We start from the raw sequence: 23,583 nt of genomic DNA on the forward strand, positions 1-23,583 counted from the left end.
GGAAGTGTCTCCTCCAACCCCTAAAGGGATTTCCCATTCTCTCTCCCCATGAGGGTTTGTTGCACCTTCCCCATACTGCCTCGCTCTGCCCAAACACTCACCGACACCCCCTCCCCTGCTGCCTCCTAAGGGTCCACCTGTGCCACCCACTGTGGCGGGTGCTTTTGCGACATCATGTTTCTGACACCCGTGTTTACGGTGTGCTCGTAATTCCCAGGCACTGGGCTAATCTTTACCCATTTGACCTCGTTTCCCAGACGGTCAGTGGCAGAGGCAGAATCTGAAACTTCATGGTTTGGCTCCTGCACCTCCAACGTGCACGTGAGCTTTCTTCACCCGAGACCGCCAACCACGTTGCACGCAATGTTATGCTTAGAGTTCCTTAAAACGTCAGGAGAAACCCTCGGCTGAATTTCCTTGCTGCTTGGTGCAAACTAAGAAAATGCACATGCCCCATGGGAGCGGGGTAGAGGGAAGAGGAAAGCCGAAGGCCTTTGGAGCTAGAACAACCTAGAACAATTCAACAACTAGACCTAGTTGCATTTCCAGGTCCTCCAGCAAATCACTTCACATCTCTGGGTCTTAGTGTTCCTCCATGCACATTTGATTCAGTAACATCGATCTTAAAGTGTTGTTTTAAAATTTGTGTGTGTGGGTGGGGGGGGGGGCGCCTGGGTGACTCAGTTGGCTAAGCATCCGCCTCTGGATTTCGGCTCAGGTCATGATCTTTGGTTTGTGTGATCGAGCCCCGCATTGGGCTCTGCGCTGGCAGCACAGAGCCTGCTTGGAATTCTCTATCTCCCTTCCTCTCTGCCATTCATTCATTCCCTCTCTCTCTCTCTCTCAAAATAAATTTTTAAAAAAACCTTTGTGTCTGTACAACCTACAAGTGGAGCTCAGTAAGTGCTTATGACATCTGCAGTCTATTGCTGATTGGAATCCAAACAAGACCAATTTTAATTCTACCAAACTGCTGTTGTAGGGGCTATGTAAATAGCAACGGCAAAGAAAACACGTGAAAACTAATGATGTGGCCCACATTTGAGGCTGGGTCTGAACAGGCTGTTCAGACACAGAGAAGATTCTGAGCCGAATTAGGAGTTGGAACTCTGAACCTGGTCAGAGGTAGGCTCAGGGCCCCTTCATGTCACCCGTGAACAGCGTCTGCTTGGGCATGTTTCTTAATTTCTCCAATTTATAAAACAGGCGGTGATCAGCCTCCAAAGGAGATCCTGAGTGTGAGGCCTAGAGCCTGGTCGGCAGCTCTGGATGTCCTGTGAGATGCACAGGAAGCCGGGCCCTAAGTGCACCAGGTTCTGTGAGGAGGGTGGGGGAAGGACGCATCCCTGCCCATCCTCTTGGTGGCCTGGTCCTCCTGTACCCCCTCCCCCCCCATTAGCTGTCACTGATACGACTCTCCAAGGAGGATTCAGGTCTTTATGGAGGTCCTCCATGTTGGGCACTACATGGGCATCCAAGACCGCTCGTCCTTTAGAAGACGGGAAAGTCCACAGGGGCCATGTCTGTTCTCCCTCCTTACACTCACGGTGCCCAGTGCATGCCCCACCCACAGTGGGTCCTCGGCAAACGTGTGTGTCATCGATGTGGAACGAGAAGTTTAGACTCTCTCGCCCTGTTGTTCCCAGCCCCTGCTGTGGGATCTGAGTCAACTGTGGGATATTTGAGAGACGAGGCTGGGCCAGGCCACCCTGGGAAGCTTCTTGGTGGAAGGCAGTTCAGTTGGAAACCAGGGAAGAAGCTTCATGAAGGAAGGGCATGGCTGATCCTGCCCACTGGGTGGTGGGCTTGAATGTACTTAGTGCGCGGGAAGTGTGCAAATTTGCTGAGAACAGATTTGAGCATCAGCCTCCCATCCTAAGGAATGGTTCGTTAGGTCCTCAGGGCAGAGTCCAAAGGCCTTCCTGTGGAGTGTGGGACGTCGCAGGGCTAGAGCCCTGCCCTGCCCCAGCTACTGTGGATATGGATGCAGATACTACATGGAAAGGCCTCTCATAGCGTCTGGTTCTCATCCTTCGACCCCCTCAGAGCATCTCTAATATTCCATCTCGCGTGTGCCTGCACACCTTCGCACTGGCAGATTCCTTTTCTGGGAATATCTCTGCCCACCCCATCTCCTCCTACCCATCCTTCAATATTCAGTCCATAGGTCATCTCCCTTGGAAAGCCCTCCTGGCTTTCCTCTTCTTCTAGAACCTGGGTGGCTGAGAGCACACACAGTGACAGGACTCAGCCAAGTATATGGTAACCAGCGTATCACTGAGGAGACCAGGGCCACTGTCCTATTCGTCTGTATTTCAGTAAATGTTTATTTCTGATTACATGTGATACGCTTTCAATTACAAAATGTGGAAAATGCAGATACAGAAGGAGAAAAAGAAATCACCTGAACCCTCCCACACTCAAAAAATTTGTCGTATTTTGGTTTTTATGCTCCTGCTTCTGACACACACACGTGCACGCACGCGTGCACACCCCCCCACACACACACTACATACCCTTAGGTTTCTATGTTTTGTTTGCTTTTTATAAAAAAAGTGTGACTTTGTGATCGTTAGCTGCCCTATCTCCCACAGTCACTACCAGGGTCCCCACGCCCCCCTCACATGAACACACAGTTGTAGAAACAAAGGGCCTGATTCCAGCCGCTACCCTCTGAGCCACACCGCTGCCTCTGAAAGTTTCCTTTAGAGAAACTGTGGAGCCCTCAATGGATACTGTTCAAACAGTTCTAAAATCTGCTTTTTAAATTTTGAACAATTTTCTTATGTCAACAAACAGCCAACAACTACAATATATTAAGGATTCAGTAGTATTCACAGAAATATACCCTAGTTTTCTTAATGCCCTGAATCATTAGACAGTGGAATGTTTCCAATTTTTCAAGATCATAAACAATACTCTGATGAACTTCATTGTCAAATTTCTAACACATCTAACACATTCTTCTTTTTAGAAAAACAATTAGAAGATGGACATAGCTTAAAGTCCTTGGATAGATATTAAATATTTGGTCAGATGAAAACAGTGTTACTTTTTTTTTTTTAACGTTTATTTATTATTGAGAGACAGAGAGACACAGAGCATGAGCAGGGGAGGGGTAGAGAGAGGGGGAGCCACAGAATCTGAAGCAGGCTCCAGGCCCTAAGCTGTCAGCACAGAGCTCGACGCAGGGCTCGAACCCACGAACTGCGAGATCATGACCTGAGCCGAAGTCAGTCGCTCAACCAACTGAGCCACCCAGGCGCCCCGACACTGTATTACTTTTAAAGCTCACGAGTTGTATAAAAAGAGTGCCTATTTCCTTACACAATTGCCAACACTCAACATAATATCTTTTTACACTGAAGCAATTAAAAATAGTGTCTGTGTCTGTGATAAATGGATATTTTCTGGTTGAAATCAATGGATGGATGCCTCCAAGGAGTTGAAACAGGAGTGAGTGGACTTTACTGGGGCTGCAAAGATTGCAATCCGCAAGTCTTGGCGGAGAGAGAGCCCACAGAGAAGTTCAGAAATAGGATTAGCGAGAGTAGCCGTGAGAAACACCCAGAAGAGGAACAGAGAGATACAGGCATTCAGAAGTGGGAGAATTGGGTGCCTGGGTGGCTCAGTCAGTTAAGTGTCGGACTTTGGTTCAGGTCACGATCTCACAGTTGGTGAGTTCGAGCCCCTCATCAGGCTCTGTGAGGACATTCGGAGCCTGGAGCCTGCTTTGGATTCTGCGTCTCCCTCTCTCTCTGCCCCTCCCCTGCTCATGCTCTGCCTCTCTCAAAAATAAACGTTAAAAAATTAAAAAAAACAAAAACAAAAACAAAAAACATGATTGAACTCACCTTTGGCGGGGGAAACTGAGACATGTTTCACTGAGGGGAGGAACACTCGCTGGGAGGCTGGGGGCATTTCTGTGTCCCTCCGGGATCCTCGAAGGCCAGTGTTTAGATGGCCCCAAGGCCTCACTACTTTCTGCCCCCGCGGCCTTAGGGGCCTGCCTCCTTGGACAGGCAGAGAGTCGGCTGCCGCTGTTGCCCTTCTAAACAGCATGTGACACCGATCAACAGCAGCTTTCCGGCCCTCCTCTTCTCCAAGCCTGATTTCATAATCTCTCCAACATGCCTGATCATCCTGCGCCGGTCCAAGAAGTGATGCATTCAAGGTCACTCCCTGCCTTGGGGGCAGCACACTGGCTCCTGCCCGGTATGTTCAAGATCAGCACTGACGGGTACCTGTGATCAGTGTCCAGCCGTGGCAGGGGCCTTCTGGTCACAGCCATCAGTTTAATGTGCTATTCTTCGCGTTTACAAAAAAAAAAAAATTAGTCTCCCTCTCTAAAGAAGTCGGAATTACGTTGTGAAGTGTTTATGAGTTGTCAGAGTAACTACAGACAATATGAAACACATTGTGGGGTTTTTTTCCCTCTGTTTCACAAAGGAACCAGGGAAGGACTCATCTGTTTAGTAAGAAATATTTTGCTCATTAGCTGGTGACATCATTGCCCTCTGAAATTAGGAGATTTTTGTCAGCATATGGACAAAAAGAGGAGATTCCATTCTTCTCCCAGAGGTGCAGTAGAACATAGAAATAATCTCTCTGGCAGTTTCAAAATTAACTAGTTGCTGCCAGACTTGAAGAACGAAGAGGAAGAGGAGAAGAGAATTCTCTGATGCTTTTATTTGTAAAAAGGTATGTGAGGACTTGAGGTAATATTACCCTCCTCCGGGGGTGAAGGCTTGTCAGCACTTAATTCACTTATGAAACTATTTGAAGAACTAACTATAAAACCAAAGGAACAGCAAATGGATGCTACATTCCACAAAAAATTCTATTCTTTTTCTTAAACGCACGAACTCTGCACGTCTTTGAATCCCCTCCAAACAAAGTTGTTAATTTCCCCAGAGGAGAGGGGAGAAAACAGAAGACTTCAGGAGTCCCACAGCCAAGCGTAGGGAGACCCGTCCCAATTCTTCAAGTTGCCACGGACCAGAGAAAACGGCTTTCCTTCTTCTCAAAGGGGCCGTCGGGGAGGAGAGAGGTAAGTGGAGGAAAGAGAACTGAATTCACCCTTTACTCTGTAAACGTTTGGAAGATTTTTCTGCCCGGGACTGTGTCACCCTGCCCAGAGGCCAGACAACCCCACCGTCCACATAAGTTAGCTGAGCTCAGGTAAGACATGATGGGAAGGCAGTCAGCCACTTATGAGGTCCCTCTGTTAAGACTGGGGTTAAAAAAAACAAGTGGGGTAGCGTTACCCAAAGCAAATCTACGGTGTCGGGCACACTGAAGACTGAAGCAAAACACCAAACCCACTCATTCTCAAGTGCATTCAGTTCTCACATAGCCTGTGCCATGGAAAAAGGATGATTCAGAACAGAACTGCCAAGTGGGGCAATTACATATGCGTTTGAGGCTCTAGTTTTGCGAGCTGATAGAAGTCTTCATCCCCAAAGCAGTAAGTCTCCTAAGGGATTGGGTGGTGTTTGCAAAGTCACATTACTTTTATGGCATCTGAGAGCGACTGATTCATGGATCAGGCATGATCTTCTTGGACAGGGCTGCCAAACAACCTTGCCTAGGCACATGACGATGAAAAATACAGAAAACTGATAGAACCTACATGGCAACAGGGGGAAGGTGTGGACACCGATTATCTTTCCTCCAACCAAAACGTCGGCCGCGGATCAATCAGCACAATCGTCTCTTGAAGCTGGAGGCAGATGGGCTAATTTCACCTCCTGGAGTCATGATCTATCCTCTTAACATAATTATCCTTATGTTTGGAGAATAAATAATGAGCGAACTTATTTCAATGGAGTTGCTTCCACAAGCAAATTTACTTCCAAATCGAAGAAATCTAGGCTGCATCCCTGGAACAGAATCATGGAGAGCTAGAAAGGCGTTGTTTGTGGCCTCTCCTTGGCTATCAAGTCATGATGACTGCTGAAAACCAGACCACAGAATATCCTTCCCACAACAACTAGCAAAATGAGTAACAGCCTCCAAAAAATGAAATTACTGCAGACCAGCAAAAAAATATTCCACCAAGAGCACCCAAGCAAGGAAACACACATAGTCTAACACACTAAGCCTTACAATAAAACTTCATGATGAAGGGAAGAAACAAATTTCTGAAGACCCAGGAACAAGGCCCCACTTCTCTAAAAGCCAGACCAGTGGGAATCTTGAGAATTATCCCAAGGAACTTCAAAATCTCAAAGGAAGTAAACCGTGTGGCCTCCCTTTTTTTAATTTTTTGATCTAGGACCAATGGAAATTGCTTCAGGAGAATCATGTGTGAAAAGATGGAAAGTTCAGTAAGGCTGATGCGGAGTGAAATAAAGCCTCTTAGATATTCACCAGAATTGGAGACATGAATGAAAGGCAGACTGGTTTTTCTCCACACCAAGTAGGATGAAATGAGATGCAGCACAATGACCACAATCTTTGGAGAGAGAGAGAAGGCAGAGCCCAGGTATCCTAGCAAAGACCGCATTCCACCTCAGGTGGGTATCCCCACTTCTCTGGCCATGACATCAGGCTATAGCAACAGTAGTCACGAATGGACCACAAAACAAAGCCCTCAACTGTAGCTGGGAAGAAGGGAAACAATCTATGGTCAGATAGCATGACAAACAGGTCAAAGAGTAATCCTCATTATATCAGCAGAAACAGAAAATCTGACCTGAGCTACCCAAGCATGATCAAGGTCAAAAGAAATATATGACCACTCCTCAAACCAACTTACAGCAAGGGGAAAAAAGAGAGAGAAAAAGCATGGAAGAACTTAGAGATCCTATCTTTGGATCCTGTCTCCCTATCAGAAGAAAATACAACTCAAGGTGCAGGAAGAAATTCCTAACAGTTGCTTCACTCTGTGAAATAATAAGAACATGAATTCAATTAAGACTTCAAAGACAAGAAATTGCAGTCATAAGGAAAGAGAGGACCGAAATAATCTATTATAGAACCAACGTATAAGTACGAATGAACAAAGAACCATAATTTATACCCTACAAATCAAAATACTGATCTAGAGAAAAGCTGTATTATTTAAATCCATTTCCTCCCATGGTCCAAGTTTTAAGACTGACCCAGCTCTTTACCTATGCTCAAGCCTCATTGCTACCTTTACCTGACATGTTTCTCTTTCTTCTCCTGGTGAATTCTTATCATTTTTTTAAAAATTTTTTTCACGTCTATTCATTTTTTTGAGAGACAGAGCACGAGTTGGCGAGGGGCAGAGAGAGAGAGACAGGGAGACACAGAATCCGAAGCAGGCTTCTGGCTCTGAGCTGTCAGCACAGAGACCGATACGGGGCTCGAACTCACAAACCGTGAGATCATGACCTGAGCCGAAGTCGGACACTTAACCGACAGAGCCACCCAGGCGCCCCACTCTCACTCAGTTTCAAACACCTTCTCTGGGAAGGCTTCCCAAACTCTCCTCACTGGTGCTGAATGGATTTTGTGTGTATATTTAATTTTTTTTTAACATTTATTTATTTTTGAGAGAGAGAGAGAGAGAGAGAGAGAGAGAGAGAGAGAGAGCATGAACAGGGGAGGGTCAGAGGAAGAGGGAGACATAGAATCTGAAACAGGCTCCAGGCTCTGAGCTGTCAGCACAGAGCCTGACGCGGGGCTCGAACCCACAGACCGCGAGATCATGACCTGAGCCAGAGTCGGACGCTTAACCGACTGAGCCACCCAGGCGCCCCACTCTCACTCAGCTTCAAACACCTTCTCTGGGAAGGCTTCCCAAACTCTCCTCACTGGCGCCGAATGGATTTTGTGTGTATATTTAACACACGAGGTGGGAATATGCCAAATAAGCCCCCAGCCATGCTATCCACTGGTCTCTCTCTCTCCCTCTCATATACAAACATCTATGTATAGGGACGAGTATGTAGTAGGTACTCAATAGCGTTTGCGCAACAAAGGAGTCAAATGATGCTCAAAGTAGCATTCTTTCACCTGCGCTCTGGGTCAAAAGGGCAGGGAATAAACCTTTTAGCAACTAATTATGCAGTGTATATTAGCATCATACCAGGAGTAGAACAATCAATAAGGGACGACAGAGGGTGTGGTAAGGTACAAAGAGGGAGAGGAACAAGAGACAAGGAAAAGAGAATAAAGGGATATTCCTACAGACATTATTCTGTAAATAATTAGAATTTGGTTGTATTAAAATATCGCTTTCCGGGGCACCTGGGTGGCTCAGTGGCTTAAGTGTCGGACTTCGGCTCAGGTCATGATCTCGTGGTTCGTGGGCTCGAGCCCCGCATCGGGCTCTGTGCTGACAGCTCGGAGCCTGAAGCCTGCTTCAGATTCTGCGTCTTCCTCTCTCTCTCTGCCCCTCCCCACTTGAGCTCTGTCTCTCTCTCAAAAATTGTCTCATTATCAGATGCTGAGTTTTGATAAAATGGGTAACTGGCAACTTAACATTCAAATGGACTTGAAACAAAGTGATGAGCAGCCTGTGACTTGAATGAATTAGCTTAGGCTAGAGGTGGCCCTCGGGCCAGATCCGACTCTTGAACCACAGCACGGGCCTGGATCTCTCCAGCCCATCCGTTGTAGAAGATCGGACACTAGGGTAAATGATTCAAGGAGGGATTAACACGCAGTAAATCTCATTAAACAAGTGATGGAAATCCTCTCTTACCCCAACCTCCCTGAGGTTGCTTCCAAAAGCAAACTAAAAACTAGCATTCCCAATCTAATACGCCAATCCTGAACCCAGACGGCGTTACAAATATCTTTACTTAGATACAATCAGCTAGCCGGGAAAACGGGGTATGTCCTCTTTGGTATTCCTGTACTGGGTTGGACAAATAAAATGCCATTTTATAGGTCAAAAGCTAGACACTCCAGTTTCATCTGGCTCACCCTTCCAAAAGAAACGACAGACCAGGACGTATCCCAGAGCCGCCCTCGGTGTTAAAAACAGCGACCCTCGGACTGCGTAGAACCTGGGTATTTTGCCACTGTTTCTTTTTGCCCGCGTAGCCCTTGATATGCTAAGGAGGCTGCGCAGGTAGCGACCTCAACTCTCCGTAACTGTACAGACCGGTGAGGAATGCTCTGTGCCTGGTTAGTCTGCCAGGTGCAGAGAGCCGAATCCCCAGTTACTTCTGGGCCCGCCACGAGAGTGTTTCCACTGCGACACAGGCATGACACAGGCGTGACACAGGCGCAGAAGCCCATGCCCACACGCTCGCTGAGGCCTCCTTTCTGGCCTTGTTCAAAGAGGATGATCTTCAGGGACTCACGGCACGGCGTGGCCCTAGGTAACTGCAGGATGATTAACCGCAGGACGATTAACCGCTTATTCTTCCCAAACGGTGATCCTACAGCACACGAACCCTGAAATCCTAACCGGACCCACCCCTAAACCCGCTTACGGCGATACCACCTTCTGAAGCAGAAAGTAAACCTGGTTCTGTGTTCGGTGAAAGCGTGATGAAGTGAACGCGCCCTAGCTGCCTGGCGCTTGTTCTGACAAGGGCAGCCCATCGGCTAGCCTGAGAATGACACGTTCAAAGAGCACTTTCAGGGGAACTCAAAGTATTTCAAGAGGAACAGGGAACCGAAAGGAAGAAGATCTCAACATAAACAGAAGCTGGCATTCACTGGGTGTTTACTTTGGGCCGTGAAATTCTTGCAATGCCTGTAGGGGACAGATGCACTCGTCCAGGTTTCCAAACGAGAAAACAGGGCACAAATCGGTGAATCAACTTTCCCACCGATGCGGAGCTAACAGGTGGTAGGGCTGGATCTGAACCCAGCGCCCGCGTCCAGCTTAACAGGGTCCCTCCCCTAAGCACGCTGGGCCAGCGCCTGGCTTTCCTGGCAGGGGGAGCCTCCTTTCTGGCTTTGTTCAAAGAGGATGATCTTCAGGGACTCCTAGCAAATACACGCCTCAAACTTTGGCCCCTTTCCCAGGGAGAAGGCTGGGGATGGGAGGGCGGTGCGGAACAAATGACAAGGAATCATCTAAGCAGTGGTTCTCGGTCAGCTTATATGCAGTTAGAACAAAATTCCTCTTGAGGCGCCTGGGTGGCTCAGTGGGTTGAGCGTCTGACTTCGGTCGGCTCAGGCCGTGATCTCGAGGTGCATGGGTTCAAACCCTGCATCGGGCTCTGTGCTGACAGCTCAGAGCCTGGAGCCTGCTTCAGATCCTGTATCTCCCTCTCTCTCCCCTCGCCATTCACACTCTGCCGCTCTCTCCTCCAAAAATATACATTAAAAAACAAAACAAAAAACAAACAAACAAAAACCACAACTTCTCTTTCTTGAGAGACTTCACTAGGCGTGCTGCTCCAATGGGCCGAGTTTTATCTCCTGGACTCAAGCTGCAGGTCTAAAGAATCATTACTTTTACCCTTCTGGAGAGAATTTTAATCTGTCCCTATTTGACTATCATTTCAGTTTCAAACTCACTTTTAGGGAAATTAAGAGTAGTATTTCTTCCTGTGCGTTCCCGCCCAGCCAAATAAAAAAGAAATTTATAGAAAGTATCCACAAAGGTCTGAATAATCACCTGGAGGCTTTAAGTATGCATTAAAAGACCAGAATCAATAAGTTATTTTTTTTTTTAATTTTTTTTTTTTTCAATGTGGATTTATTTTTGGGGACAGAGAGAGACAGAGCACGAACGGGGGAGGGGCAGAGAGAGAGAGGGAGACACAGGATCGGAAACAGGCTCCAGGCTCCGAGCCGTCAGCCCAGAGCCTGACGCGGGGCTCGAACTCCCGGACCGCGAGATCGTGACCTGGCTGAAGTCGGACGCTTAACCGACTGCGCCACCCAGGCGCCCCCAGGCGCCCCTTTTAAAGCTTTTTTCTAATGTTTATTTTGGGGAGAGAGACAGAGAGAGACAGAGCATGAACGGGGGAGGGGCAGAGAGAGAGGGAGACACAGAATGGGAAACAGGCTCCAGGCTCTGAGCCATCAGCCCAGAGCCCGACGCGGGGCTCGAACTCACGGACCGCGAGATCGTGACCTGGCTGAAGTCGGACGCTCCACCGACTGCGCCACCCAGGCGCCCCAAGAAGTTATTTGTAACATGGTTCCGTTTAGAAAGATTTAGAAGAGTGGCCCTTATTCTGGCACAGTGGAACACATCACGGTATGAAGAATTGTGGGTATCTGTCCCAGGGCTGCACCCTATAAATGCCCTCTGGCCCATTATTGGTGAGCCATGTTGCTCTTTTTCCTGATCATATTACAAGTCAAGTGAGTAAAACTCTTCTGGGGAAGAAATAAACAGCTGAAGCGCACATCCAACCAACCCGTGTTCAAGCCCAGCTAACAGCAACGAGCAGAACCATTTTCTAGCCCCAAATCCAAACTTCTGTTGCCAATTAGCATTCTGTTAAGCTGAAACCCATATATGAAGAGTTAGGGGGAAAAAATGTCTCTAGGAAAAGAGTTACAAAGAAAAAAAAAAATAGGAACACCACTAACAGCAGCCAGTTTGTTCAGAAATGTAAGCTATGTTTATGCTTGGAATCTTCCCTTTCTTAAATTTCCTTGTAAAACACAAGATAGGAGGGAAAAGATAGTATAAGGAAGTCAACCATTTTCATGGAAAAACCTTTACCTTACCTGTAATGTCAACTCTAATTCTGTGGTATATGTGAATCTTCACGTAGTCTATTCATCCAATAAATATTCACTCAGAGTCAGCAAAATATGAAAATCCTATGTTCTTATAATTGCTAGGAGTATTTACAGGTGGGAGAAAATTTTGTAAATTCGACATGTGTTGTCATAAAAAAGAAAGTCTTCCTTAGGGTTCAGATTTCCCCAAGTGAGGAAGCTAATGATATTGATTTATATTTTCTTCTAATACCTTTGAAATATAAAAATAAAACTTCTGATATATTTTAACTTCTACACATTGCCTAGAAGTTCACCCTAGTAAGAGAAACATATTCAAAATAAACAGATTAAGATAGTCAACTGGGTGGCTCCGCTGGCTAAAGCATCTGCCTCTTGGTTTTGGCTCAGGTCATCTCATGGTTCGTGGGTTTGAGCCCCTTGTAGGGCTCTGTGCTGACAGCATGGAGCCTGCTGGAGGTTCTTTCTCTCTCTCCCTGCCCCTTCTCCACCCTCTCTCTCTTTCTCTGTCTCTCAAAACAAATAAATACACTTAAAAAAAAAAAAAAAAGACAGCCAGGTTAAAAAAAAAAAAAAAACAAACAAAAAAAAAAAATCTGGTTCAACCCATACTATCAGACTCTAAAAAGGAGCATCGATATGGGACGTCCCCTGAACGAGGAGGACAGGTCAGTCTGTTCCTGAAGGGGCTGCCCCATGTGCATGGGCTCTGTTTTCCCACCACATTCTGTGTTAAGTGATTGAATTGTGAACCTTTTCTTCGGCCGTAATGTAAATCAAGCCATTCAGCACAGGAACCGTTAAACAAGTCACTTTGTAGAATGCTGTCTCCTGGCTTTCGGCACATTATCTTTTAGAAAGCTCCAGTTTAGACTAAGGCTGTGGCCATGCCTCCTTTCAAAATATCAGACCCAAATCCTCTGGCTTGATGTTAGGCAGGTGAAATGACTCTGAAAAACCTAAGTAAAGCCTGTCTGGCAGTGAGGGACAAGTTTAGTTTGTAATTTTTAGGAAGCCCCCAAAAGATTTAATGGTCTTGCATTATATGTGAACCGAAACATCTCATACTATGGGGATATTTTAGTTGCGACCTTAAAAGTCCTCAATCACTTAAGATAGTATTTTGTAAAATGTGGAAGAAGCGACCGCCTGACGTTGTCTCCGCTGCCCAAACTCTGGAGCTCGGTTCAACCACACGGCTCTCCCGTGCCTCAAGCCAGATGAGCCGCAAAATCTATCCTATCCAAAGCCAGAATGAAAGGCTATAAAGAGACGCACACATGGATGGAAGGTGTTATTATACCCCAGCTGTAACATTAACACCACTCTTCGCACAAATACTTCCCAACTCAATTTCCCCCGGTGTAGATCAATTCTAAACCGATGGCTTGCTTTACCAAATAACTCACTTCACCCAACGTTTCACTACACTTGCTTCACCCTAGTCAAGAAGCTCCAGATACAGAAAGATAATTCCAGGCTTTTTCTGGAACACATGTCGTATCAAGAGAAACCAACAAAAGGGACGAAAATAAATGTCTGCAATGGACTCTAGGGGCTCTCGTGCCTCACTGTCCCCGTTGCTGCTTTAGTTTTTCCTCAACATCGTGTATTTTTAAAAATAACTTAAATAGCATCATAATTAAACAATTTACAATCTGACGTTTCTTGGAAAGACGTTTTACCGCAAATGTTTTCATCAGTATGTAAGAACCAAATAGAGATCACCAACGCTTACCTACCGATTTGTAGAAACACAAAAATTGTGATTTACTAAAACTTGTGCCTTGAGTAGAAAGCTATAAACCCCAGGAGGATGAAGAGCATGATTTCCTTGAACGTCATCTTAACTGGAAGGTAAACTGAACCTCAAGGCATGAAGTTGAAGGCTTAAAATGAGAACTCTTAACAACCTTCCCCTCGCAAAAGAAAATAAAATTTATCAAAATAAAATAAAATAAATATCCAGATACGTAACAGGGAGTCAAGTTAAGTACTCAACCAGCAACTTTTTTTTTTTTTAAACTCTAACACAACAGAAGTTTGTTATTAATGAAAAACAGCAGAGAACGCATTCTCCTCTGGCAAAGAGAAAGCTATTTTTCACTTCCCCTGGTAACTATCTTTAGTACTTTACATTCTTGGAAACCAGGAATGTGAATATGGATTTATTGTGGAGCAACACTCAATTATCTCATGTCAGTTACGGGGGTGGGGAAGCCTATGAAATCAATGCAAATGAAATCCTAAAGCACGGCAGGCATCAATATAGGCATTGAGGTCTGGTGACAAAGGGCTTATGATCCCTGAAACTTTCATGGCCTGGACATTCCCGACTATGGCCAGTGGGCTATTTACATCTCAGTATGGAAAAGAATCAATGGAAAACTGAAAAGCCTTCGCCCTTGCACAAAAGATAATCAAAGCGCCTAAACCACCGCGGCTCGAGTAGGACACAGTGGGAATTATCTGAAATTAATTACTCTGCTATCAGGCGAACGTAGCATAATTGAGAAGGACTATTTTGGAAGGGGTTTCTTGCTGAGTCTCCATAAAAACACAGGACGTGGGGTAAGAGGGGCGAGCGTCACCTACATTAAGATTGCAATCAAGTTCAAGCAAACTTTAAACAAGTGGTGGTCAGCTGTAGGAACGAACAGGGTGACTGAAAATGGGTGTGGGTTGTTGGCACAAAGCTAGCTAGCAAAATATACGGGATAAATAACAGCACTTCAGAAAACTCCATGGCTGAATGGCCTGTCTCCACCTACCTCTGAGCAAAAAGTCACTCTAGAGCTTCTGGAAGACCCTACTAGAAATGGAGGGTGCACATGGTATTTCTGGCCCTCCATTCAAACAGAACAGGCTGGATTTATTTTTTGAGTCATCTACGAAGAAGCAGTTTGCTAAGATGCGAATAATGTAACTGCGTACATGACGTCTCAGGTCTGTGTGAGCACATGCGGGGGGTGATTTTTACCTCTACGCCGCGGGGTAGACTCCGTTAGGGCAGGGCCTCGTCTCTCCCGCTTCTCTACCTTTGTAACCTGAATACCTAACCCTAAGCCTGGTATACAGCAAGCGCTTGGCAAGATGTCTCCTAAACGAACAGAGAAACGCTCAAGACAACGAATGTCCATCTTCTAAGACGAACCCATTTTATTCCGACAATTTATACTAAGATGTGGGTTCTGATGTACCTGCTGAAGGGGATCCAAACAAAACAATGCCTAATAATGCTTTCCTAGGCGCTCGTTCAGGACCACTATAGTACTTGGCTTATATCAACTTTTTCCTAAACGAGGACGAGCCTCCCTCCTTGCGGTCCAAGTGTGGGAGGTTTTCTATAGTCCTGCTTTTCCGACTGGATCATCTTATAACCTTCCCCCCTTGACTCAGATGCTGTTAATCAGGGCAGTACGCAGGGAGCCTGATACTAACGGACCCACTATGGACAACTGGGTCTTTGTGTTCTCCCCAAACTGGGTTCGAATCACATCAGTCCTGAGTTACTGTATTTATTCCTCATGATTCTTTGGGTTCATGATTTACATCTGTATCATGCTAGTCTTTAGGACTAGGGGATAGGAGACCCAAAAAGGCACCCTGAAATCCACAAACACAGTTCTTTTGATCACTTCATAGTCCCAGGACACAATGCTGGCCAGCATACGATACGTTTATTACTACAAACGCTAACTTTTCAGTCTCTTTCACACAAAAGCAAACCAAGCAGGGCTTTCAAATTAATAATCCTCTGGGGGCTTTTTTTGTGTTTTGTTTTTTTTTTTGGTTTGTTTTTCTAGCTGAAATGGAAATCTGCTGCTTGACTCAGGAAGTCGGAGACAAGAAGGTAGTGAAATACTAGTTCACTAGTATTTCTCAAACACAAACACACCATATGAACTGGACACTGAGTCAGACACTCGCTGGAGACACAAAGATAACATAGCGTGTCTTTCAAGGAGCTCACGATTCCCAAGGAGGTTAGAATGTGTCCAGTGAATTCTGATACTCCAGGATAATGGTCAGGTTTCAGGTACGAAGCTAGTTTAACAAAAGCACAGAGTGGGAAGCAATAAAATATACTTAAGGAGACTAAAGGAGGTTTCAGAGAGACTGAAGTTGGGCTTTACTTTGAAGGACGCACAGATTTTTACCTGGGAAAATCTCAAGGAAGGTATTTTAGATAGAGGCAATTGCACGAGTTAAAGCGGAGTGTGTGAGGGGCGCGTGGGTGGCTCACTCGGTTGAGCATCTGACTTCGGCTCAGGTCATGATCTCGCAGTCGGTGAGTTCGAGCCCCGCGTCAGGCTCTGTGCTGACAGCTCGGAGCCTGGAGCCTGCTTTGGATTCTGTGTCTCCCTCTCTCTCTGCCCCTCTCCAGCTTGTGCGTGCTCTCTCTTTCTCTCTCTCTCTCTCTCTCTCTCTCTCTCAAAAATAAATAAAAAGCATTAAAAAAAATTTTTTTTAAATACCATGAATAATAAAAGTCATCCAAATAAAAGAAGTAAAACTGTCTCCATTCACAAATGACATGATCCCATATGGAGAAACTCAAGATTCCATCACACAAAAACTGTTAAAGATAATGAATAAATTCTGTGGGGCACCTGAGTGGCTAAGTTGGTTAAGTGTCCAACTCTTGGTTTCGGCTCATATCATGATCTCAGAGATCTGACTGCGCAGAGCTGCTTGGGATTCTCTATCTCCCTCTCTCTCTGTCCCTCCCCTGCTTGCTTTCTCTCTCTCTAAAAAATAGGTGAATAAACTTTAATAAACAAACAAACTAATTCCACAAAGTTGCAGGCCACAAAATCAACATGTGAAAATCAGTTTTGTTTTTATACGCTAGCAATGAACAATGTGAAAAAGAAAATAAGGAAACAATTTGACTTACGATTGCATCAAAAAAATGATAAAATACTTAAACTTAAGAAGGCAAGACATACACACTGAAAATTATGAAACATTGCTGAAAGAAATGAAAGAAGACAAATAAATGCAAAGATATCCTGTGTACGTGGGTTGGAAAAACTTCATGTTAAGATGACAATACCATCCAGATCAAGCTACAGACCCAACGCAATCCCCGTCAAAATCTCATGGCATCAAAAAAAAAATAAAAATAAAAAAAAAAATCAAACAAACAAAAACAAAAATGAATCTCACAGCATCTGTTGCAGAAATAGAAAAACCCATCCTAAAATCCACAAGAAATCTCAAGGGAGCTGAGCAGCCAAAACAATCTGAAAAAGAAGAACCAAGCTGGAGACCTTGCACTTCGTGATTCCAAAACTTACTACAAAGCGACACTAATCAAAACAGTAGGATACCTACAAAGGACAGACATGTAAACCAACGGAATAAAATCAGGGAGCCCAGAAATAAACCCCAGCATACGGCCGATTGATTTTTAAAAAGGACGCCAAGACCATTTAATGAGGAAAGAACAGTCTTTCCAACAAATGGTTCTGGGAAAACTGGGTTATCTACCTACAAAAGAATGAAGCTGGACCCATATGTTACATCATATATAAACATTAACGTTAAATGGGCCGAAGACCTGAACTTAAGAGCTGAAACTATAAAGCTCTTAAAAGAAAATGTGGGAGGATGTGTGGGTGGCTCAGTCGATTAAGCATCCTACTCTTGGTGTCAGCTCAAGTCACGGTCCCAGGGTCGTGGGATCGAGCTCCGCAGCGGGCTTCATGCTGGGTGTGGACACTGTCAAGACAGTGAAAAAGGCAACCCCAAAATGAAAGAAACTATTTACACATCGTGCTTCTGATGAGAGATTAATAGCCAGAATATGCAAAGAACGCCTGTAATTCAACAATAAAACAACCCAATTCAAGAATGAGCAAAGAACTTGAATGGACATTTAAGGAATATATATATACCTGCCCATTACCATTTTATACCCTTTAGGATAGCTATTAACAAAAAAGGGGGAGATCACAAGTGTTGGTGAGAAGTACAGAACTGGAACTTTCACACATTGCTGTCAGAAATATATAATGATTCAACCACTGTGGAAAACAGTAGAGTGGTTCCTTACAAAAGTAAACATAGAATCAACATGCGATCTAGAAATTTTACTCCAAGAGACACACTGAAAAGAAGTGAAAGCAAGGACTCAGATATTTGTATACCAATGTGCACAGCACCATTTTTCACAACAGCCAAAAGGTAGAACACCCGAGTGTCAATCAGCAGCTAAATGGATAAACAAAATGTGGTCTATCTATATGGTGGCATATTATTTATCCTTAGAAAAGGAATGAACTTCTGGCATGGGCCGCAAGGTGGATGAACCTCGAAAACATTATGCTACATGCAATAAACCCGACACAGAAGGACAAAGACTGCGATCCCATGTACATAAAGGACCTAGAATAGTCAAATTTCATAGGGATAAAAAGTAGAGTGGTGGTTTCCCAAAATGAGGGAAAGGGAGTTACTGTTTAATGACTATGGAATTTCTGTTTTGGATGATGGAAAAGTTCTGGAAGTAGATTTTGGTGATGATTGCACAGCATTCGTGCTTAATGCCACTTAACTGAATATTAATCGAACTGAAAGTGCTTAGAAGATTAAATGTTAAGTTACACAGAATTTACAACTAAAAAACAGAGCACGACTAGCACTGTTTGGACTGCAGGTAAGTCTATCAAGCAAAGAAAACTGAGTAATGTGTCAGAAGAGACACTTATCTTCAGATCTGGGTGGGACCTGGTAGATGCAGAAAGAAGTCCAAAGGCAGAAACTGCCTAAGATCTACTGTCTGGTAGAAGTGGTCGAGATGCTCAGAGACAGCAAACTTACGTTGCAGTTTGATGAGCCATCGAACGTCGGGTAGGAACCGTCTGGCCAGTCGGCAGGGTCCAAGGCCGCTGACTGCCGGTGCTGGGCCTCATACTCTTTGAGCTACAACAAGAGAAAATGAAAGACTGAAATGAAAATAACGGCCAGCGCGGTCTACCAAGCAGCAGAGAGAATGTTCTGGGCACCTTCTTCATGCCACTGCTGGGGTCTCAGTGCCGGCCAAAGACGAGGTTCTCGAAACTGAGAGGGAAATGGGCGGCCTGCCCTGTGATTTTTCATCTACACCAACCTGACGGGCACAACGGACTCTTTGTATCCTGTGTTCTAAAAAGAACCTTGATTTTCACTCCAAGGTCCTCCAGCATCAATGCTGATCTTTCTCAGTTCAATTATAAGTTCAAAAACAGAAACTGTCTGTAAGGTGGCCTCTGAATTACTTCTCTTTGTAGAAGACACAATGGGGTAGACTATGGACATTTTGATAAGACACAGGTGGAAGCCGGAAATGGACTTTCTAAAATCACTTGCTTTCCTTGTTCTAGACTGCTTCAAGTTACCAGTTACATGTTATCACCTAACACTATGGGCTTTATTGGAGAACCTTGTGGATGAGAGGAAAATAACCAACTATCTAGAATATGTTCAGAGACTAATCTAAAGTTTGGGTTTAGACACTAGGTTTCTACTTTCTGAAATAGAAAGACAAGTGAGATATTATAATTGGCAAATTTTAAGGCAACAGAATTCGATGAAATGTCTTTTAGAATGGCAAATGTGAGAAGTTCCAAGTGTGTTTTCATAAAACATGTAGAAATTTAACTCTGCAACAAAATACACTGAAGTTGCCATGGTGTTAAAATTCTATTATAAAGTAGTTTTCAGATACAAATTCAAGATACTGATTAAATCAGTTCCATAAATCAAGACACCAGAAAACCAGAAATGATCTGACCTAATAGCCCAGGAGATGGTAACATGACTGTCTTCAACCTATAGGAGCTACACAGATGTAGCAAAGTCATCATGTTGACAATATCCCTCGAGGGACAAGCAACTTTCTGAAGTATCACTCCTACCAGGAAATTCTTTTCTGTGCATACTTGTGACGGGAGACAGACTGGGGAAGGCAGATCATAGTGATTAATTGGCTGCAGAACCAATCGGGAACCCCTGGGCCAATTACGTAACTCCTCCGTGCCTCAGTTTGAAAATGAAGATGACAGAAAACTATCTCACGAAACAACTACCACAATCACTTAATACAACAAAACTCTTAGCACACCGAACGCATGCAACAGACTCAGTATGAGCATAGTATTATCACCACCCTTGTGGTTTCAGATCAAAGAGAACTCAAAGTTCACATCAACTCCAAGAGTTTGAGCTTTTGCTCTTTGCTAATATCATTTTAATACATTTTAGTACATTTAATATCATTTTAGTACATTAGGGGCATTATTTTTACTCTAATCTTTATAGTACATTTATGTAGGAGAATGCTCTTTCCTGGGGCTCCTGGGTGGCTCAGTCGGTTAAGTGTCCAACTTCGGCTGAGGTCATGATCTCACAGTTTGTGGTTCAAGCCCCACATCGGGCTCTGTGCTAACAGCTCAGAGCCTGGAGCCTGCTTCAGATTCTGTGTCTCCCTCTCTCTCTGCCCCTCCCCCATATTACAAAAAATTAAAAAATAAAATTCTATGTTTTAGAGTTATAAAACAGGATCTCTAAAAAGAATTTTAAGTGCATTTTACAAGGGGAAAAGCTAACCTGATTTTATATACATATATATAAATGTGTGTGTGTGTGTGTGTGTATATATATATATATATATATATATATATATATATATAACTACTCTTTTATATTCCACTTTGCTCCCAAAGAAGCTCTGACTTAAATATAACTTCATGGAAGAAAGACAATTGATTTCATTTGAGAACTTAGATCTTTTAAAGCAAATGTATAGTTTTAAAACAATGACAGAAGTATGTGTGTGCACGTGTATATGTGTGTGTGTGTGTACACGTGCGTGTGTGTCTGTCTCAGGAGGAAATACTCCTTTCACATCTCTTTTAAAGCAAATGTATAGTTTTAAAACAATGACAGAAGTATGTGTGTGCACGTGTATATGTGTGTGTGTGCACGTGTATGTATGTGTGTGTGTGTGCATGTGCGTGTGTGTCTGTCTCAGGAGGAAATACTCCTTTCACATCTCTTCTAAAGCAAATGTATAGTTTTTAAATTTTTTTTTTTCCAACGTTTATTTATTTTTGGGACAGAGAGAGACAGAGCATGAACGGGGGAGGGGCAGAGAGAGAGGGAGACACAGAATCGGAAACAGGCTCCAGGCTCTGAGCCATCAGCCCAGAGCCCGACGCGGGGCTCGAACTCACGGACCGTGAGATCGTGACCTGGCTGAAGTCGGACGCTTAACCGACTGCGCCACCCAGGCGCCCCGCAAATGTATAGTTTTAAAACAATGACAGAAGTATGTGTGTGCACATGTATATGTGTGTGTGTGCACGTGTATGTGTGTGTGCACGTGCGTGTGTGTCTGTCTCAGGAGGAAATGCTCCTTTCACATCCTATTTTCTTAAGTCCCATAGTTTGCTCATACTTGAAGTCTAGGACATGATTCCTAGAGGGATGGCCACCTTTAGTAGGTTAATGCTTACTCTATTTTTAAAACCTTTGAGGAGATACTAAAATGTCCCATTTCTACAAGAAAAGAACATTTATATTATATCTAATCTAAATCCCCTCCAGCTGCAATTTAACTTCATTTCCTTTTATTCTGTCCTCAGTAGAGATTAAAACAAAATAAAACAAAACTCTCTTCAGTACATCCTTAAGAGTTGTTGTTTAATCATCCTTCATATACTTGGAGACAGTGATTAAGTTCTTTTCTGCTTCTTCTCGGAGATAAATCTTTACCATTTTTCACCCATGGGATCTATTTTTTTTTTTAATTTTTTTTTCAACTTTTTTTATTTATTTTTGGGACAGAGAGAGACAGAGCATGAACGGGGGAGGGGCAGAGAGAGAGGGAGACACAGAATCGGAAACAGGCTCCAGGCTCCGAGCCATCAGCCCAGAGCCTGACGCGGGGCTCGAACTCACGGATCACGAGATCGTGACCTGGCTGAAGTCAGACGCTTAACAGACTGCGCCACCCAGGCGCCCCTGGGATCTATTTAAAAAACCCCATAATCATTTTATTGTGTTCCTATGGATTCTCTCCATAAGCCTCTGTAGTTGTCCAAATCTCTGTGACTGATCACAGTTGCTGCTGCAAGGAAATAATTTAATAATATATATAGGTTCCCAGTTTATAAGTGTGAGCTCTGCTATACCAGATGCGACAGGATTCATTTCCCAGAGGTATCTAGAAGGCTGTCTCCTCCTCCCCAATCAGCTTTAAGCCTCTCTTTCTCTGGCAGGACAACTTTACAAGGCAATTCACCTTCCAGGGCTCCCTACTCCCTAGGGGATGGTTCTGAAGCTAGATTTCTCCTAAAATCGCATCTCTGTCCAGATTTTTCCTCTGGTTCTTCTGCTACCTTCCCTCACTTAGCGGCAGTCAAGTCAGCAACAAACATTGAGCCCCCCCCCCCTTTTTTTTTTTAATAAACCCCAAAGACTTTATTTAGGACTTTCACACAGATATGACCTTATGGAAACAGCCACATGTTTTCCAGATGCATAAATATGTAATATTTAGTAATTGGATCAAGTTACATGAGTAGTCTTTTGTATTGATAATTATATTTTAGGAAATATGATTATTAAATCATGGTTACAGGTCTCCTTCAATTTCCTATAGATAGTGCTTCCAGGTAAAATGTCAAAGGACATATTTTTCTATGATATAGCTCCATCATGCTGAGCATTATTGTTCCAAAGCAAGAGAGTTCTCTTCTAGCCAAAACTTTAGAACTGAGTTTATTCCCTACCCACCCATCCTCACACACCACAGAAAGCAACCTGATAAATGAATAGCCTGTGGATTCCAAGTATCTCAGAACTATCCCAAGATGTGAACACCCTGAACTTACTTACCAAGAGTTATGTATGCTTTTAAAATTAGCACCTGGGGGGCACCTGGGTGGCTCAGTTGGTTAAGTGTCCAACTTCAGCCCAGGTCATGATCTCACAGTTTACGGGTTTGAGCCCTGCATTGGGCTCTGTGCTGATGGCTCAGAGCCTGGAGCCTGCTTCCGATTCTGTGTCTCCCTCTCTCTCTGTCCCTCCCCCGCTCACACACTGTCTCTCTCCCCTTCAAAAAAATATATATTTTTTTAAAAATTAGCACCTGGAAGTTGTAGTATATAGAATATGCTAATTATCTAGACCCCTCCCAATTTTTTTTTTTTACTAATAAGCTTGACTTCTCTAAAGCATATGTAGTAAGTATCCACCACAAAACTATTAGAAAATGTTTGAAGTGCCGTTAGATTTGATGGAACTATTCAGTTAACGAAATATAAAAACCCTAAGTTAAGCCACTGTCTGTTTAAATTACACATTCAAAAAAATATACAGAGTTGTTTCATAAAGGTCATTCTCTTCAAATGCTGCTTTGCGGCTTACAGTGATGTTTCACATATTAATTCCTTGTAGCCTTTTTCTTTTTTTTTAATTTTTTTTTCAACGTTTATTTATTTTTGGGACAGAGAGAGACAGAGCATGAACGGGGGAGGGGCAGAGAGAGAGGGAGACACAGAATCGGAAACAGGCTCCAGGCTCCGAGCCATCAGCCCAGAGCCTGACGCGGGGCTCGAACTCCCGGACCGCGAGATCGTGACCTGGCTGAAGTCGGACGCTTAACTGACTGCACCACCCAGGCGCCCCCCCCTTGTAGCCTTTTTCATTTTGATCTCAGTTGGTATCGACAACTGGGATTTTCAGGTGTGTGAATCATGGCTGTATATAAAACATCCATCAATGAGATCAAATTCATATAAACAAAGCATAACGGACCAACCTGTCTTTGACATTACACAAAATGTTCCCAATACAAGGATGTACCGGGGGATACTCCCAGCTCCAAACAGCTCACAGGCAAATTTCTCTCCTAATCCTGGGTTGTCCCCTCAGGGGTAACATTTAGATGTTCCA

At 44.1% G+C, this 23,583-nt stretch overlaps 1 protein-coding gene across 10 annotated transcripts in view; it reads right to left on the reverse strand.

The window, feature by feature from the left end:
* SASH1 (SAM and SH3 domain containing 1) overlaps positions 1-23,583 on the reverse strand; it is a 340,008-nt gene that overhangs the window by 54,397 nt on the left and 262,028 nt on the right. For 9 of the 10 annotated variants that reach the window (XM_040448607.1, XM_040448611.1, XM_040448608.1 and 6 more), the window contains one exon: positions 18,466-18,567. In XM_040448607.1, the coding sequence (XP_040304541.1) occupies positions 18,466-18,567 (102 nt within the window). Of the gene's footprint in view, positions 1-3,854; positions 4,226-18,465; positions 18,568-23,583 lie in introns of those variants that run through there. The other variant, XM_040448614.1, reaches the window with a different exon arrangement.

The sequence above is a fragment of the Herpailurus yagouaroundi genome, unplaced genomic scaffold, assembly GCF_014898765.1.
Source record: "Herpailurus yagouaroundi ecotype Mexico unplaced genomic scaffold, PumYag 198, whole genome shotgun sequence".
Lineage (NCBI taxonomy): Eukaryota > Metazoa > Chordata > Mammalia > Carnivora > Felidae > Herpailurus > Herpailurus yagouaroundi.